General features: G+C 37.6%; 1 protein-coding gene across 12 annotated transcripts in view; it reads left to right on the top strand.

Moving 5' to 3' along the window:
- The window catches only part of MYO16 (myosin XVI), a 698,554-nt gene that overhangs the window by 359,169 nt on the left and 319,141 nt on the right, over positions 1-20,244 (top strand). For all 12 annotated transcript variants that reach the window (XM_045377420.2, XM_005586232.4, XM_074021383.1 and 9 more), the window contains 3 exons: positions 962-1,027; positions 14,879-15,006; positions 19,580-19,685. In XM_045377420.2, the coding sequence (XP_045233355.2) occupies positions 962-1,027; positions 14,879-15,006; positions 19,580-19,685 (300 nt within the window). The remainder of the gene's footprint in view (positions 1-961; positions 1,028-14,878; positions 15,007-19,579; positions 19,686-20,244) is intronic.

Consider the following 20,244-nt stretch of genomic DNA (forward strand, 5'->3'; position numbering starts at 1 on the left):
ATTACTTTAAAATTTTGTCTGCTTGTTCCATGAATTACTAAGAAAAATGGTTAAAATGTTTCACTATCATTGTTAACTTACGTTTTTCTCCTTATATGTTATTGCTTTATATATGTGATGCTAGATTTTAGTCTCCTAGAAATTTAGAAATGTTGTTTCTTCCTGATTGATTTATCATTTTACTGGGAAATGTTTCTTTTTTACTTCTGGTACTGCTTCCAAAAGCACATTTTCTATAAATTAATTATTTCCATAGTCATCTTCTTGGCTGTTATTATTGTTTGCATGCATACCTTGCTTCATTCTTTTCCTTTTTTTTATTCTATATGTTTAGGATGTTTCTCTTTAAAGTAGTCATCTTTTGTACTTTAATACAATTTATAATCTTTGCATTTTAATTGGACTATTTTGTACCTTTACAATTGATGTGGTCGTTGTTGTTTGGGTTTAAATCTATCATTTTATTATTTTTATTTGTTCCATCTGTACTTTGTGCCTTTGTATCTCATTGTCACTTTTTAATTGAAACAAAGTATTTTATTTGATAATTGTGCTTTACTAACTTCTCTCTTATGCAGTTTATTATTCTGTAGCAGAATAACAGAATTTGTTACCCCATTGACTTTTTCATAGGTATTTTGTCATATGTTTTAAGTCTATATTTTTTCATTGTTTGGTTCTCACAGAATCTTTTAAGAAAAGAAATTCTTAGAATTTAACTATTTCATTTCTCATATGCTCAGTGAAATAAAGCCTGTTTTATTTAATTTGAATTATTTAATTCATTTAATATTTTTAATTCCAAACTTAAAAAATTGTGAAATATTAAAAAGTTACAAAATATTAAGTGGATTTTTCTTATTTTTTATATTTCATACAATGGCTTTTAAATTGTATGATTTGTGTTTTTTAAAGTGCTATTTATATGAATAATGAACTGTTTGCATCCCTTTTTTCACAGACATTCATTGGGGACATTCTTTTGCTTGTTAACCCATACAAGGAACTTCCAATTTATTCTTCCATGGTGAGTACAAAATTTTAAATATCATTGAATAATGTAGAGTAATGTGCTCTAGTCATGCATATTTGTGTCAAATGACTAAAAAAAACAATAAGGCAAACTTCTAAAAACCTTTTTAAAATTCTGAATTGAATGATTGCATCGTAGTGACTTTAATTCATTTTGAGGCAATTTTAAAAATCAGAGTTATTTTATCAAAATGTTTCTTTGCACTTAAAATGTGTAATTTGTTTATGACTATAGCCATTAGACAGACTTCTAAGATTAAATAATATATAAATATATTTTCCATACATTCTTGACTAACTCAAGATCATTTGGCTTAGAGCCTTTATTTGGACACGTGACTTGTGTCTGAAGAGTTCTATGATGTTAAAGCAATGGGTATAAAAAAGGGTGATTTCGCATGTTTACATTTTCCCAAATTACTTGCCAGGTTTAATTATGAGGCCCTAAAAATTCAAAGAGAAATTGCTTGTAGAAAATTATTCCAATCAATTGAAAATGCAGTAAGATTTTTTAGTAGAAATGGGTCAAAAATACTATATCATAGGAGCTGTTTTTTGTGTAACAGCAAGGCTGGTTTCACCAATAGGGAACAGGAGCCTGCCCAAAACCAGGAGGCAGGGAGTGGGTATATGTTCCTGAAGCCGGGGCTTGCTCATAGATGTTGTGAGCAGGGCGGAGAACAGAGAGGAGAGAGAAAATTAGAAATTCTTCAACTTCCTAGGAAATCAAATATGTATTTTCACAGAAAAAGTTCATGAGAACAAGAGCGCATCCACCACCCCACCCTCCACCCATCTTACCAAAAGTCAATTCTGGCTGAACTTAGTGGTTCATGCCTGTAATTCAAGCACTTTGGAGGACCAAGGCTGGTGGATCACTTGAGGCCAGGAGTTTGAGACCATCCTGGGCAACGTAATGAGACACCCATCTCTACAAAAAACAAAAACAAAAACAAACAAACAAACAAAAAAAACAAAAGAAAAGAAAATGAAAAAACAATTAACCAGCCATGGTGGTGTGTGCCTGTGGTTACAGCTACCCAGGAGGCTGAGGCAGGAGGATCACTTGGGCCCAAGAGGTTGAGGCTGCGGTGAGCTGTGATTGTATTACTGCACTCCAGCCTGGGAGACAGATTGAGATCCTGTCTCCAAATAGAATAAAGTAAAATTAAATTAAATTAAAAAGTCAGTGCCATGTTTACTTTAAAGCTGTGTTGAAACCTGCCTACCCTCCTCCTTCCTCCCAATCGTATGCCAGCCTCACCCTGTGCAATCTAATGATGTATGTGAGCATGAGAAGCTAGAGCAAAGGATTCACCCATGATCATTTCAGGAGTTTCATCCAAGGACTGAAATTAATCTGATATGTGGTTATTAAATGGTTTTGAGAAAAAGCTCAGTTCTGTATCTTTCACTTTGTTGAGTCCTAATTAATATTTCTGTGAATATGTGTATTGAAGTATAATATAAATATTGCATAGCATACAAATATTAAATCTTTTGTTCAACTAATTTATAAAAGTCACGACACTGTAAAAACCATCATGCACATGAAGAAATAGAGTATTAGTAGGATTACAGATATCTCCCATGCCCTGTCTCAAACATGACATACCTCCCCAAAAGACAGCACAATTCTGACTACTGTCGCCCTCCGCTTTGCATGGATGAACTTTATGTGGGTGAAATCTCGCAGACTATCTTTCTCTGTACCTGGCTGCTTCCTTTCAATATTATAGAAGGTAGATTCACCCATGTTTTTGTGTGTAGCAATACAGTAAGTACAATAGGTTATTTTCTTTTGTATTGCTGTATAACATTTCCTTTTGTGGATATATGGCAGTTTAATTAACTATTGATAGAGATGTTGTCTTTTGAAGCAAGAATATTACTGCTATGAACATCTTCACAAAAAATTTTTTTGATAACATATGTATTTCTTTTGTTGGAAAGAGTAGAATTGGTACATCAAAGTGTATACATACATTCAGTTTTGATAAATACCGACAGTTTTCTGAGTGCTTGTACTAAAGTGTATCTATAACTTAATACAGAAATTCTAATTGTTCCCCTTCTTTGCTCAAATTTCATTTGTTTACTTATCATTTTACTGGGTATACATAGTGGAATCTTATTGTTGTTTTAATTTGTGTTTCTCTGACAAACAATGATATTAACCACATTTTCACATAATTACTGTACAGTTATATCCTGTTTCGTGATGCATCTATTCCAGGAATTTATCCTACTTTGAAATTAAAAACTTTAAAATTGGTTCATCTATCTTTATTGACTTGAAAGATCTTTAAGCATTCTGGATTCCTAATGCATATTGAAAACATCTTGTAAGAAGCAGGGGTCAAGATTCATTTTTTAAAAAATGTATATTAACCTGACACAGTACTGTTTCTTAAAAAGACCCTTTCAGCTGGGCACGGTGGCTCACGCCTGTAATCTCAGCACTTTGGGAGGCCAAGGCAGGTAGATCACGAGATCAGGAGTTCAACACCAGCCTGGCCAAAGTGGTGAAACCCCATCTCTACTAAAAATACAAAAATTAGCAGGGTATGGTGGCAGGCACCTGTAATCTCAGCTACTTGGGAGGCTGAGGCAGGAGAATCGCTTTAACCCGGGCGGCAGATGTTCAGTGAGCCAAGATCACGCCACTGCACTCCAGGCTGAGTGACAGAGTGAGACTCTGTCAAAAAAAAAAAAAATTAAAAAAAAAAAAAAAAGACCATCTTTTCTCCAGGACATTATGTTGGCACTTTTTCTCCAGGACATTGTGTTGGCACTTTTGCATAAATCTCATACTATATATGAATGGATATAGAATTTCCATCCAGTTTGATTGGTCTATTATAATACATTTTTATGTCTTGTACTCTAAGTCATCCACCTTTGGTCTTCAAAATTGCCCTAGCAATTAATTCCTGGCCTTTTCCTTTAAGGTTGAGAATCAGTTTGTCAGTTTTGTTGGGGTGCTGAGGGGACTCCCTCTGGGATTTTGAATTTGATTGCATTACATTTACAATTCAATTTAGAAACAGACAAAAAATGTTAGTAGTACTGAGTCTTTTCAGTATATTCATTTATTGAGGCTTTAAAATGTGAAATTCCTCTCAGTGTATCATCCTGTGTGCTCTTCTGGAGGATATCTTGCATAGTGTTCATTAAATGTTTTTAAATGCTGTTATAAATAATCATTTAAAAATTTTATTTTCCATTGGTGTGTGCTCCCTGTATGTATAAAAACACAATTTAAAAAGTCTTACCTTAAACTAGCAAGTTCGTAAAATTTATTTATTAGCTATAATATTATCTAGTGTGTTTTAAAAATACTCTGTGTACACAATCTTGTTGCCTGAAACAATAATAATTTTATTTCTTTCTTTAAAATCCTGTTATTAGTCTGTGCTTATGTTAATGGATTGGATCACCAGAATAATGTTAGATACTATTAGTAATTTCATTTAAAAATACATATATGTCTTATCTCAGGAAAAATCTTTAGTAATTAAACCTGAAGTATAAAAATAATTATAAATTTTACATAGATATCAGTTATCAGATTAAGGAAATTTCATTTTATTGCTATTTTAAGAAGTCTTTATCATAGAAAGGTATAGAATTTTATCAAATGTAAGTATTTTTTCTGCATCAATTGTTGATATGAATATTTTTCTTCTTTATTTTGTTTGTGAATTGTAATTCCTGATTTTGAAATATTAAACCTATCTTGCATTTTTGATTTTTTAACTTTTTCTTTATATTACTGAAGTCTATCCAGTGATATTTTGCTTAGGGCATCTATGTTCATGAAAAAGATAAGCCTTCACTTTTTCTTTTTTTTTTTTACTTAAATCTTCTGTATCAAAATTACGCTGATTTCATAAACAGAATTTTTCTAGTCTGTTTTCTAGTCTCTGAAAGAGTTTGAAAATTTGGTGGTGTTTCTGTCCTAAATGTTTAGAAGAATTCACAAATGAAACCATTAAGACCTGGTATTTTCTTTGTGAGAAAGTTTTAGTTCTGGATTTAATTTCTTTGACATATGTAGGACAGTTCATATTCTTTCTGTGCTAGTTTTTAATGATTGCATTTCTAAAAAATGTTAGTTACATTTAATCTTCAAGAGTTTTAGGCATAGAAATATTCATAGTTCTATTTATCTTTTTAATATTTGTAGAATTTTTGAGTGACTTCTTTTTATTCCATATGTTGGTAATTTGTGAGTTTTCTGAGTTTTTAAAATTTCCTTTTTTATAATTTATTTGAGTATAATTTGATTATTGTTTATGTTATATAGACATGTCCTTGATTTCCTGACTTTCCTAAAATAAGTATTTGGGGCTTTTAAATTTTACTTTAAATGTAGCTTTACTGAATTCTACATGTATGATATTTCATAAATTCATTGTCAATTAGTTTAAGGTATTATCTATTTGTGATTTCTTTCTGTAAAAATCTATATATATGTATATATGTAGAAAGTCTATAAAAACATAAACTGTATTAATCTTTGTTTTCTACTTTTGTTTCTCTTTGACCACAGTCTGGATAATTGCCTGGCCATATTTTAAATGATCTTTTCTGTTGTTTTGAATCTGCTGATAAACTTTAAGGAATGATTAATGAATCATTCCTTAAAATGCTGATGTCTGTTGTGTGATTTTTTTCAATGCTAGCGTTTTCATTTTATACTCTTAGAGTTTCCAGGCTTCTGGTGAAATTCTTCGTCTTCATCTTGCCACTTATTTTCTTGAACGTGATATTTTTTAATCCTGTGTCTTATGACTCTAATATTGAGGTCTGTTTCTACAATGTGACTCTGTGTGTGTGTGTGTGTGTGTGTGTGTGTGTGTGTGTGTGTGTGTTTTACATATATGGATATATTTACTGACATCCATGGGGATTTTTGATGGAATATTGAACTTCCAATATAAAAAAACCGTAGGGTCTAGGAAGATGTTATCTTCCTTCCAAGAAGATTTGACTTTTCCTCCTAATGGGTACACAAGTTGTAGACAAACTACCTTTGACCCTGTGAAGTCTCGTTTAATTTATTTTTTTGAGACGGAGTCTCGCTCTGTGGCCCAGGCTGGAGTGAGTGGCACGATCTCGGCTCACTGCAAGCTCCGCCCCCCGGGTTCCCGCCATTCTCCTGCCTCAGTGTCCGTCCGGAGTAGCTGGGACTACAGGCGCCGCCACCACGCCCGGCTAATTTTTTTGTATTTTTAGTAGAGACGGGGTTTGACCGTGTTAGCCAGACTGGTCTCGATCTCCTGACCTCGTGATCCGCCCACCTCGGCCTCCCAAAGTGCTGAGATTACAGGCGTGAGCCACCAAGCCCAGCCTCCCTTCGAAAAGGCGAGCCGCCTTACTGGACTCAGGTGAAACGTTGGGCTGATATTCCTTTGGCTTTCCTCTGTTTCTGAACCCGGAACTTGGATTTGTGTCTCCCCAGTACTGTGTGAGGCTGCTCCAATCTCTGCTGAGCATGAGACACTTAGGCTGACTTTCCGTGATGCTGCTGAGAGACGCTCAGCACAGGGGCAGTGTGTGCTGGGAGGAGGGCACAGTGGCAATGTGTGCTGGGAGGAGGGCATGGAAAAGATCCCGTGTGGCCCGGTGCATCCTGATTTTCTTCAAGATCTTAGCTCCCTAAGTCATTGCTGCTTTGCTGATTTTACTATCCCTGCCATTAGATACTTGATTTGTATTTGATCCAGTCTTTGTAATTGTTCATGGTTAGGAGAATTTCACTGATAGTAGCTGCATCATGACAGCTGTGAAGGAGACTGTATCTGTTTTTATTGCATTTGTGTCAGACGATCATTTGCCCTCAAATACCTAGGTTAGTTTGGCATTTCATGCCTTTAAATTTTAAATTATGTATGCATCAAGGGGTGGGAGGGGAAAGACAGAGAAACACACCCTATTTAAAGTTACTATTAATATATTATTTCTGGCTTATGTTTATGGTAACAGTTGATTGTAGAGTTAACAAGAATTAACAGTGAGACAAAAGTCAGCTTTGAATAATTGAATGAAAAGTTAAAAAAAATTACTCTTATTTGGATGCTTCTATGGATCTAGAGGGAAAGTTTTAAGTATTAGCCAAAATTTAACATAATAATTTTTTATAGTATGACACAACTTGTCATACTATATTGTATCTTGTGCTGGGAAAAAAACTGTTAAGTTGTGGTGTGTTTGTTTTTAAAGTGTTGACACTATGGTGGTATTATGGCTTCAAATAATATGTTGTATTTGCAGTTTTTTCAGAAATACACATTCATAGAGAAAAGGAAAAACACATTAAGAGACATATTTGTTTATTAATGTAAGAATAAGATATAATACATTGAGATCATTACTAGAATAGTTTATTAAAACTGAAAATAGCTAATGCAACTTATAATTTATACAATTATTAATATAAATAAAATCTAAATATGTTTCTGTATATGAATTAAGTATTTAATATGTAAGTATTATGATTTTATAAAATGAATTTGCATATATATGTATATACACACACAGACCACCTTTTATATTTATCATTTCTAACTGTCATAAAACGAAAATGGAAAAAATGGAAAATAAATACAAAAAATATATCAGGTAAAAGGTGCGCTGATATAAAGCTTACAGTAAAATTACCTGCTTTTTATAGGTCATAAGAAAAGGCGAAAGTGTCTAGTCCTTCTGAACTTGGCATCCATTATGTAGAATCAAATAGTTTGTGCTCTCCTTGTCTATAGGTAACAACCCATAAAATAATAGATATTAGGTTGCTGTAAGGACATATATTTTACATTGAATTAGTGGTTATTCCCTGTAGCAATATTAGTGCCTAGTAAATAATATCAACTAGTCACCTATCGGGTATTCATTAAAACAATCTTGTCCTTAGGCCATGTAACAAAAATTTATTTCTTTTTGTTTCTAGTGGTTATCATTGTATTATGTCTGTTGCTTTAAATGACAAATTTTGTTCAAATATTTGGGTTTCTTCCCAGCCGATTACTTTACAAGAAAAAAAAACATTAAATATAATTATATCTATAGACTATAAAGACCAGGAGAATGACTTCTCTGTTTCATGTTTAAAAAGAAATTCACATATAACATCTGCATTTTAGTTTTATTTCATTATGAACTCTGTTATGTTAAGCCTTTGCATAATATTCATTTTTATTTCTAGCAAGTTATTAATCATGGACATAGAACTCTCTTGAGGCAAACTTTATTTCGAAACTGACGTCTACACAAGGCAGCGGGCAGGCCTCCCGGTTAGACTGCTTTCTGCCACAGCAGTGCTGATCTGACGCTAACAACCACCACTGCCAGGATGTGGGTCACAGCGGCGAGTCAGCAGGCAGTTCCACAGGAAGTACAACCAACCAGGACAGGGTCCATTATTGTGCTTATGTTGAAGACACGTAATATCATTCATTTTAAACATGTTACATGTAGGGGAGAAAGAGAAAATAGAAAGGAGCCAGATCTTCCTGCATGGGCTTTACAAAAAAGCAACCTTAAAATCAGAAACAAAAATGCATCATCAAGCCAACAAAGATCTGTTGATTCTATAAGAAAATACATTGCCTTAGATACTTAGAGTGTCCCGTTCTTGAGCACTGTGTAGACATGCTAGAGACAAAACACAAATAACAATGAAAAAATCACATACTTCACTTCGAGCTGAGGACAACAATTAAATAGCTGTATTGAGGGTGTGTAGTCCTAATTAGCAAGTCAAGAGGTTAGACGGGAATAAACCCTATCAGGGTTTTTTTTTTTTTAAATAAGTATCACAATAAAAAAGAAATGTGATCAGGGCAAATCTTAAAAAATTAGTAAGATTCTGATGAGCAGAAGAATGGTCTAGAGCCACATTATGGGGTTTAAAAAATATGTAGGACTATTTAGAGAAATGAACCATGCAATTTGATGTGAGCAAGAAGTTAAAAGACTATAATATTTGAAATTCTAGGAAATGAAAACAGCTGCCATTGTTGAGTGCTTATTACATGGCAGAACTGCCTCAAATGGCTTTACATGTATTATCACATTCCATCTCAAAAGGCAGGCAAAACAGTATAAGAGTTGTTATTTCGACTCTGCAGTTGAATAAGCTGAGACTTGAGGTTAAGCAGATTTTCTAAAGTCTTCCCATGAGTGGCTGAGCTAGCGTTAATGTCCAGGTCATGCAACTCCAGAGTGAATGCTTGGCAGGCTTCTCTCAGCAGCACAAGTGCTGCGCCCAGAGGCAGACAGTTTCATTATTATTATTATATGTGATCTTTTGTAAACACAAACACATGCTTTCTCAAAATACGTCACCTATAGATAGGTATACAGTTAACAAATGGGACACTTACACAGGCCTACAGAGTGAGATGTTCATAGCATAGTGCAACACCAGCAGCCCGGGGCACTTGGAGCCATTGGCGTCTGGGAGGTTCCACAAAGTTTCTAGGCTCGCCAGAGATGGGGGCCAGTGGCTCAATGGCTGTCTCGTAAGCTGTGGAAGCATTGGTGGTTGTAGAAATGAACGTGGCAGGGTTCTGCAATCTGTTGGTGGTTTATTGAGAAGTGTAATGACCAGTGAAGAAAAGGAGGGACTTTATCTATTAGGAAGGAAGGAACTTATTCCCTGGAACCAGAGTCCATCAATGATTAGCAAGGCTGAGCTCTTGTCATCTCACCTATGAGCTAAAATGGAGTGCTTAAAATATCCCCTGACCAAGAATCCTCTTGTTTCAAATGATACAAATAAGGAAAGAAGACAGTGAAGTGAAGAGAAAAGACAGGTGGGGAAGGAAGTGGCTGGCCCTGCTGCTATTCGCTGGACCCCATGAGAATGTGCAATATTAACAGTGAGGATGGTAACCAATAAAAAAGTTAGATGGCTTGTCAGTCACTCAGAAAAAAGGGACTGCATAAGCAGAAATCCTCAAGGTTTTATAGAATTACACTGTCATTATTATTTCCATAATTATATTATGTATAAAGCATAGAATCAGCATCAAGCAATGTGCTGCCAGGTGGTAGCAATGGACTGTTCCACAGCACGAACTGTAACACTGCATGGGAAAGAGATTTACATGAAAGGGGAGCTGAGAGAGGTTATGAGTTTATCAGGAAATAACTTTCTTTAGACACTTAAGGCTCATCACCTACATCTACTCTCTAGTAAAACTTGGCATAAAGACAATATCTAAGCCCAAACAGATTTAAATAAATAAAATTTAAAAACCCTAGCCAGCTGTGGTGGTATGCACCTGTAGTCCCAGCTACTTGGGAGGTTAAGGCAGGAGGATTGCTTGACCCCAGGGGATGGAGTCTGCAGTGATCTATACTTTGGCCACTGCACTCCAGCCTGAGCAGCTTAGTGATACCCTGTCTCAAAAAAATGAAAATGAAAAAATATATAGTCAGAAAGAGAAATGAACTCCATGTACACACAGATGGATACATGATCCAGGCTGTCTCTTGTGTCTGTTGAACATCTAATGAAATTCTCATTTACAAAATAGAGAGTTGAAAAACAGTTTGTCAAATTAGAGCCTAAGTCTATGCTGAACTTGGGGAGAAGTGAAATAGTGTAGTTAGGTTTTCAAACAAGAATAGAAATTGGATCTGCTGGAAAATGAAGCTGGACTAAAACTCCTTAGTTTTATGAATGATAATGTGTATATCACTATCATTTAATTATTCTTAATATTCATTGCAACTTCTGGAATAATTTAAAATGAAAAAAGTTCAAGCAGAATGCAACAGACAGTTTTGTGCCCACCATGCATATTGGTTTCATATCTCTTTTAAAAACATTTAAAATTAAAAGTGCTGTATTTTTTTTCACATGTACTTTTGTGATTGGGATGCAGCCGTAAGGGTGTGGTAAGAAAACACTGTGTCCTAATTTAATTGTAACATTTATTTTCTGAGTGGTACAAAAACAACAGTATGTTTTAATTGTATGATGTCTTAGATTAGATAGATGACATACTCTTCTATAAACACAGGGTAAATACCACTTCAACCTACTTATTTTCATAAGTGGTGATAATGGTTATCTTGAAGTTATTATCCTTCCATCCAGTGTTTCATATGTTTACTATATACATGAACACATATATACATTCAAAAAGTGGGTATACCGCTATTTTCTATATTTTAATTAACTCATAACATAGTAACTATATATATATATTTTTTTTGAGATGGGGTCTTACTCTGTTGCCCAGGCTGGAGTGCAGTGGTATGATCTCAGCTCACTGCAGCCTCCGCTTCCCAGGTTCACGTGATTCTCCTGCCTCAGCCTCCCGAGTGGCTAGGACTACAGGCGTGTGCCACCATGCCCACTAATTTTTTGTAGTTTTAGTAGAGATGGGGTTTTACCGAGTTAGCCAGGATGGTCTCAATCCCCTGACCTCACGATCTGCCCACATTAGCCTCCCAAAGTGCTGGGATTACAGACGTGAGCCACTGCGCCCAGTCATTAACTGTATTCTTTTACAAAAAAGCTGTTGATCAGCCCTCATGCTTTCAAAAATTTTCCATCTTGAAAATTTTAGACCTAATTTATTCTAAAGTCCCTCTAGAATTTTCTTGTAATGACACACAACAAGTTATATTTGTCTATTAATCTTTATTATAGACTTTTAACTAACTTCTGTATTTCCTGCTCTTACAAAGAGTCCTAAGAATTGTTTTATAAATTCTCGTTTTGCTCATGTTTGAGAGTTTCAACAGAGATATTCCCAGTTGAATATGAATCTTCAAGTTTAGAAGATATTGCCAGATAATTCTTCCAATTAGTTAAAACTACAAGATTCAGTAGTATAGACATGTTTTCCCAGCCCAAGAGACAACTTCATTTGGAAATCAAGCTCTGACACCACCTAGCCCTGTCCCCTTGGGCCAGTCACTGACTTCTGTTAGCACCAATTCTCTTGCCTGTAAACATAAAAATACTTATCTGACTCCAGACATAGGTTCTAGAGGACTGCATGAATAAGTGCCTGTGAGATGCTGAGGACAGCACCATGCATAGAGTGCCTGCAGGCTATTATTATCATTATGACTAAACTATGATTAATTCTGCTAGGCTTTTGTGTGTAATATAGCATCTTATAGTCTGAAATAGCACCAGAGAGCTTTCTATCCTTTCTCATTTATTTTCCATCTTTTTAGTTTATATTTTTTGCCCAAATTTCTATTATAGTTCCCTTTGTAAATTGATTCGTAGGAATATGTTATAAATTGCTGCTGATCTACTGATTATATGCACAGCTTATACACCTTTCTGTCTTTGCTTATTTTTTATCATTATATGGTTGACCAGGGCTTGTTAAATTTAATGTATTAAGATTGCTCCACCATTCTCTTTATAATTTATATTTTTAAATCCTATTTCCTTGTTTACATACAAATCATAAGAGTGTCATTCTATATGCTTGTAAAAATGCTTTAAACTTTGCTGCTCATATTTGGGATTTAAATTCATTTATAAGTAATTTTTACACATGCTCTGGGATAGAGATCAACACTTGTTTTCTTTACAAATAGACGATCAGTCGTCTCAGCAGCACCTTTTACCACTGATAGGTAGTGCAGCCTGGTTGGTCATACACTGTATGTATGACATGGACAGGAGGCAGGGAGATACTGGGTAGAAGAGAGCAGTTCCCCAGCAAAGACTCCACCCTCAAACCTGGAAACCCACAGCCCTAAATGGGAACAGGTGTTCCTGTTTTCATGCCCAAAAGTTGCCTTTGGCCCACCATGCCCCCCATCCTGTGCCCCCAAACAACAGGCTCCACAAGCAGATGAACAGAAGAGCAGAAGAGTGCCAGAGAAGGAGAGAAGAGAAGGAGCATCTGAATGTCGAGAGTTCAGCTGGGGATGATTGGAGAAGAGATTGGCCATTGATGGCCAAACTCCAGGGAAGATCATCTTCCCACTCCATCCCCTTTCCAGCTCCCCATCCATCCCACTGAGAGCCACCTCCACCACTCAGTAAAAACCCTGTATTCACCATCCTTCAAGTCCACGTGTGATCTGATTTTTCCTGGATGCCAGACAAGAGCTTAGGATACAGAAAGCTGTCACACTGGCCCTCTGCCCTAGAAAAATTGCAGAAGCTCCACTGAACTGTTTAACACTTAAGCTTTCCATACATGGCAAAGCTAAAAGAGCACTCTGTAACACATGCCCACTTGGGCTTCAGAATTTGCAGGCACCCACCCCTAGATGCTACTAGGGGGCCAGAGCCCAAAGGTGCTGGCCCCAGCTCCTGCACATGCCCATCTGCATGCTCCTCCTCCCATAAGGGGTTTGAGAACACACAGTGGCCAAACAGATGAGCCACACCCCTGTCACACATGCTATGGGCAGAGTTAGGGAACTCTCCTGTTTCATCTTCATCAATTCTCTAGTCTGTTTCAAGTGATCTGTGATCCATTTATCTAGTCTTTGCACCAGCACCACACTGTGTGATGACTTTAGTTTTTTGGAGTTTTGGTTGAGGTGTAATGTTTGTAGGAAAGTGCTTATGTTGTTAAGTGTGCAGGTGGGTGGTACTCAGCTCCAGAAAGTTATAAACACTCCAGAAGCCCCTTAAATGCTAACAGTTCCCCTGCTACTGCCAACTTGACTTCTAACAGCAAGGATTAGTCACCTGTGTTTGTACTCGACGTAAGTGAAGACATATAGTGTGTTCTGTTATGTATCTGACTACTCACACTCAACATTGTGAGATTCATCCAGTTAACTCTCATCGTGAATCATATATTCTACTTTAAAAATTATTTTTGCTATAATTTTAAATGTCTGTAAAATGCGTAGATAAGTTGTACAAGCAACTTTTAACACCAACCATTTTAAGATACTTTGCTGGCACGTAGTTCCATCAACCTTGAATATATTTACTGGGTATTTAAACAAAGATATTCTCCTATGTCAACTCCATACAGTCATCGAAATGGGAAAATTATTACTGATGCACTGTTGTCACTGAATCAAGAGACCTTGTTCAAGATTTCCCATTGTCCCAGTAAGGCCCATAGAGCCAGAGATTCAGACCAGCATTGCATGTTGCATTTTGAACCATCATGCCCTTGACTCTCCTTCAGTCTGGACCAGTTCTGCAGTCTTCTTTTGACTTTTCTGACCTTGACATCTTTGAAGATATAGGCCAGTTATTTTGCAAAATAAAAAATAACTTTGATTTCTTCACAGCTAAGAAGTCTTCCTACTCTTGAGTTTTTATTCTAAAGTAATGGAATTTACTAGAAATTCAAAAGGACTAAAAATACTGGAAATGAATCATTATGGCAATAATTGTAAATCACCGTTTCTCTAAAATTAATTAATTTTTTTGTTTTTCTGAGAAATTTGTAAACTTACATGCATTTCAGCTGCAACTGCCTCTCACATTCAAGTTTAAAACCTTGGCTAGCTTATGGTATTGAAATTAAATACTGCTGAGAGAAATTGTATTTGGTATAAATTACCACAGTTTCAGCTTACTGCACAGATATCTATTAAACTACATTTTTTTGTGAGTTGCTCTTCTTAAAGACAGCAGAATAATTAAAGCCTGTGGACCAAGTAATGAAGGATAAAGTATAAGCTTCCATTTTGTCATTATGCATGCTGAAAATGTGCAGAGAAGGGTGTAATTTTACAGATGTTTTTACATACCAATGAGATTCAGAATTAGAAATTCATTCACTTCTGTATCTTGGACATAAGTCACTCTCATTACGGGATGAGGAATCCTGGTGCCTTTTCACTCAGGTTTTCCGCTTGCTGCTGCCCTGTTTTCCAGGTGTCCCAGCTGTATTTCAGCTCCTCAGGGAAGCTGTGTTCCTCGCTGCCTCCTCACCTCTTCTCCTGTGTGGAGAGAGCCTTTCACCAGCTCTTCCAGGAGCAGCGACCTCAGTGTTTCATCCTCAGGTGAGTCCCCTCAACCTTGTCTGCCACACTCGGGTTTGCCGTGGGGCTTGGCGGTGAAGATGCCCTAATTTCCCATGGTTTACCTTTATTTACTTTCTCAGCACTTTGAGGTCCAGTATATCTTTGCAATAAGTACATTTGACTCGTTACAAAGGAGAAACATCTTGGCTACTAGGAATAGCCCCAAGTGTAGCTGGATCAATATTAACAAACTTAACCTGAAACTCATTTCTGTTTCAAGATTTAAAGCTTAGATAAAAAGTTTTTGCTTTTGAACCTAAGTAAACATGGAGAAAGAAAAACTTCCAATATTAGTGAACCTAAGCCACTATTCTTCAAAATCCAGGGCTGCCCCAAATACAATTTTCTTTCTTTCCAAAGGTTTCTCAGCCTGTTTCTTGTTATTTACCTTTGCTCATAGTTCACTGAATTCTACTTCCTAAACTTTTTTTTTTTTTTTTTTTTTTTTTTTTGAGGCAGGGTCTCACTCTGTCACCCACGCTGGAATTTAGTGGCATGATCACAGCTCACTGCAGCCGACCTCCCAGGCTCAAGTGATCCTCCTACCTCAGCTTCCCAAATAGCTGGGACTACAGGCACATGCCACCACACTTGGCTAATTTTTAAATTTTTGTAGAGGTGAGATCTCACTATATTACCCAGGCTGGTCTCAAACTCCTGGGCTCAAGCGATCCTCTTGTCACAGCCTCTCAAAGTGCTGGGATTACAGACATGGGCCACCGCATTTGGCCCAAAATATTTTTTGAATTTGAAATGTAATGCTAGATTTAACTCATAAATTAATAGAAAACAAAAGAAACATTTAAATGTTAAAATCTGCATCAGAGACCTATATTTTATATTCAGCCAAACTTTTACAAGGGAGGGAAACCTCTGTAAATACTCACGGCGGTGCCTTAGTTGTTGTCAGTAGTGCTGGTTGGAACTGAATGCATAAGTACAATAGCACACAACTCAAGTGAAACTGAAATGAAAATGGTATAAAGTCAGAACCTGGATAGAATTCAAAAGGCTTATTTAAATATTAAAATGAGCACTTATATGTTTGTATGCATTTTATCAAAATTTCTATGGAGGATGGAGGCACAGACTGATGGGTGCACGCTTTAGTTTTCTAGTTTTCAAAGCAGCGTGCTAGCGGTTGTTTTCGTGCTGGGTTCAGAAGCATCCTAAGGATGAGGAAGGTGCTGAGGCAGGGGCTCCGACCCATTCTAAACTCTAGGATAAGAAAGGCACCGAGGCAGGGGATTCCACCCCTTCTAGACTCAGGGATGAGAAAAGCGCCAAGGCAGGAGCTTCTGCCCATTCTAGGCTCAAGGATGAGAAAGACGCCGAGACAGGGGCTCTCACCCATTCTAGACACAAGGATGAGAAGGGCGTCAAGGTGGGGGCTCCAAAGACACAAGGATGAGAAAGGCACGGAGGCAGGGGCTTCCACCCATTCTAAACTCAGGGATGAGAAAGGCTCTGAGACAGGGACTCTCACCAATTCTAGACTCAAGGATGAGAAAGGCACTGAGACAGGGGCTCTCACCCATTCTAGACACAAGGGTGAGAAAGGCTCTGAGACAGGGGCTCTCACCCATTCTAGATTCAAGGATGAGAAAGGCACCGAGGCAGGGGCTTCCACCCATTCTTTCTTTTGATATGGAGTTTCGATCTTGTTGCCCAGGCTAGAGTGCAATGGCACGATCTCAGTTCACTGCTACCTCCGCCTCTTGGGTTCAAGCGATTCTCCTGCCTCAGCCTCCTGAGTAGCTGGGATTACAGGCATGTGCCACCACACCTGGCTAATTTTGTATTTTTAGTAGAGTCGGCGTGTCACCATGTTGGACAGGCTGGTCTCGAACTCCTGAGCTCAGGCAATCCACCTGCCTCGGCCTCCCAAAGTGCTGGGATTACAGGTGTGAGCTACTGAACCTGACCGTTCTGCTCATTCTAGACTCAAGGAGGAGAAAGGCGCAGAGATGGGGGCTTCTACCCATTCTAGACTCAGGCAACCCTATTTTTATCTGCTTTATCTGTCTAGTTTCCTGGTCTTCCTTCGATAAATAGGGAAAATTTTTTTAAAAGTTGCTTAGAAAAAGCACTGTAAATTGGTGAGATAGGGAGTAACACTGTTGACAATAACAACTAATGTTTATTGAGAGTTTACTGGGTGCCAGACCCTGGACTAGATTATTTCTATGTATTAGTTATTTCTTTAGAATTTCCGTAAATTTGAGCGCTCCCACTTAATTCTAGGATGACCATTGCAGCTGTTATAGGTGAGTTGTTGAAAGTGTGGGTCCTAGGAAGGCTCTGAGGGGAGAAAAGGAGGAACCAGCAGGCCGAGGCGCTTTGGGGGTCCGCCTGGGAGAGGGCACACAGCGGCCAGCAAGTTGTTTCGGTGAAGAACCCCGTTTATCTTAGTTTAACCCATCAGTTTTCACATGTATTTGCTCATGGAACTTTTTATCCAGTAGAACTCATTAATATTCTGCAGAACTAGTTTTCCTTTGGGTCATTTTTTTAAAGCTAATGATTCCATGTACCAACCCCTTATTTTGAAAAAAATCTCTCTTCAATCAAGTTTCAAGAAGGTTTTGATGCAGGATTTTGCTCCTTAGCTCAGCTAGGTTCGGGTTCTTGCCCTGGAAAAATGAGGCATGTGGACACCAGAGAGTGAGTGGAGTAGAATTTATGACACGAAAGGGAACCTCTCAGCAGAGAGGGGTCCTGAAAGCGGGGTGCCGGGTGCCCCCTTAGTTGAATACCGGGGCTTATGGTGCAAATTCCTGCTGGCTCCACCCCCGTCCTTCCAGTGCGCATGCTTAGACTGAGCGGCTCCATATTGATTTATTTCTCCTGCTGCACGTGTGTTAAGGAACGGAGTTTTCCACCGCGGGCTTGTTTAGGCAAAGCCCCTGTGCAAGTTCCCTTATCTGCAGAAAACATCTGATGTAAGCACTTGTGGGGCGGGTCAGAGGTTCTCCGGGGACCCTTCCCTGACTGTCTGCCTGAAGCAAGCTGGCGAACTGCTTTCGGTATGGCTAGTCCTGATATGCAGAATTGAAGAGTGCACACCTGTGGTTACTAGGACTTACTATTTTAGTGATTCTCTTTCTTCTTTCAAAACCATGTGTGCTTTCATACAGCTTTGCCGCATCCTTGATTGTGTGGACGAAGATACATGCTTTCTCCGTTGTTACTAATAGGATAAAATTAACCATTTGAAATTCAACTTAGTAAGTTGTTTACAGGTCATTATTGAGTGTCGATTGTGTCTCAAAACGAGCACTTACAAAGGGTAATTTAAGATTTAGCAATCAAAACGCAAGTATTCCTGGAATGGATGTCCCAAAACTCTGTACCAAACCAGAAAAAATTTCATTTTGCTTTCTAATGTTAACTTAATACCTCATTTGTTGACACTCTTAGGCCTCAGTGGTTCAAAAGTCTGCACAAGTGAGTGGAAGCATCCATTAACGACTCGACACTTTAAGAAAATAATTAAATTTCAACTTCTTTTCTGGCAAACACTTTTAATCAACTTTGTTAAAAGAGATGTTTCCAGGTAGAAAACCAAGGAAGCACTCATAAAAGGGCTTTAAAAAGTTTTTCTGGTTACCGGATAAGTAAAGGCTGTTTTTATGAGTTTTTCGTCTGGGTAAAGTAATAACTTTATTGTAGAGCAGATCACTGTGAAATAGTAATTACTGTGTTGGAATTTTATGTTAATCCTATGTCATCTAGTGTCAGGAATAGAATATTTACCATTTGTAAACACTGGGTGAGTTAATGAAGAATGCCTGGGATGTATCAAAAGTGATGCCATTATAAATAAAAAGTTCAGTGATCGTTCCTAGATTAAAGAAAAATGCAAACTAGAGAACAGCAGAACCAAAAGCAAGCTGAAAAGGAAACCTAACCAGGTCAGGTTTAGGATCTACTGGGAGATCTGAAGACCTTACTGCCTTAGTTTTCGTAGCTATGTACTTTACCTTCGTTTCAAAGAACAGAGAAGGAATGCTCAGAAAGATTTCACAGCTTTTCCACAGAAGAGGTAACGTCTTTCCTGTAAGGCTCATGAAGCATGAACAGCTTTCCCAAGGCCAAGTGTGAGCCTGCATGTCTCAACACAGCGTGCTGTCATAGGATCGCCTCACTTTATGTTGACTTGCTAAGCTGAGTCAAGTCGGTTATGTCTTCCTTCTCAGCCTGACACCTTTCTGGCATAATTCACCTGCACTAGGTGGTTCTACCCTGTGAGATACTGAACAGCAGAACTTGTGTCATATTTGTTTGTAATGCCAGCATCTGAAACACCATCAGGGACGTGACACAGTAAACATATACTAGGTATTTCAGACAAATACATCAAACTGAAGTGTGAACGTAGACCACAAACTCATTGCAAGTTAATATGCCATTCCCTCCTCATTTCTGTGTCTGAGAAATATCTCTAGTTAATATTTTTACTTGTTCCTTCAAAGTAGCTTCAAAGGAACAAAGCTTGTTCAAAGGAACAAAGTTCCTTCAAACTTACGTTTTTCCTCTCTGTTTTCCTTAGTGGAGAAAGGGGATCAGGAAAGTCTGAAGCCAGCAAACAAATCATAAGACACCTCACCTGCAGGGCTGCCTCCAGCAGGGCCATGCTGGATTCCAGATTCAAACATGTAAGTTTTTTGTTTGGGTTGGCAAATATGTGAATGAAGATGTTCAGTCAATTGTCATTTACAAATAGGGGAGGGGACATCATAATAGACACAAGGGGGTCAAAATTTGTGGAAATAAAGAATAAAAAAGTATTGAGCTTGGGTTCAAATTAATATTATTCAAGTGAACATTTATTTATTTTACATATTTAAAATATCTTGTACATACTTTCTTTTTGTATTTGCTCTGAATAGTTGGATCTAAAACATGTAATATAGGTAGATAATGTTCACAAAGAAAGTGCACTTTGAGGCTGGACACAGGGGCTTATGACTGTAATCCCAGCACTTTGGGAGGCTGAGGCATATGAATCACCTGAGGTCAGGAGTTCAAGATCAGCCTGGCCAACATGGTGAAACCCTGTCTCTACTAAAAATACAAAAATTCGCCAGGTGTGGTGGCAGGTCCCTGTAATCCCAGCTACTCGGGAGGCTGAGGCAGGAGAATTGCTTGAGCCTGGGAGGCAGAGTTTGCAGTGAGCTGAGACACGCCATTGCACTCCAGCTGGGCAACAAGAAC

Source organism: Macaca fascicularis, chromosome 17 (assembly GCF_037993035.2).
Source record: "Macaca fascicularis isolate 582-1 chromosome 17, T2T-MFA8v1.1".
Taxonomy (NCBI): Eukaryota; Metazoa; Chordata; class Mammalia; order Primates; family Cercopithecidae; genus Macaca; species Macaca fascicularis.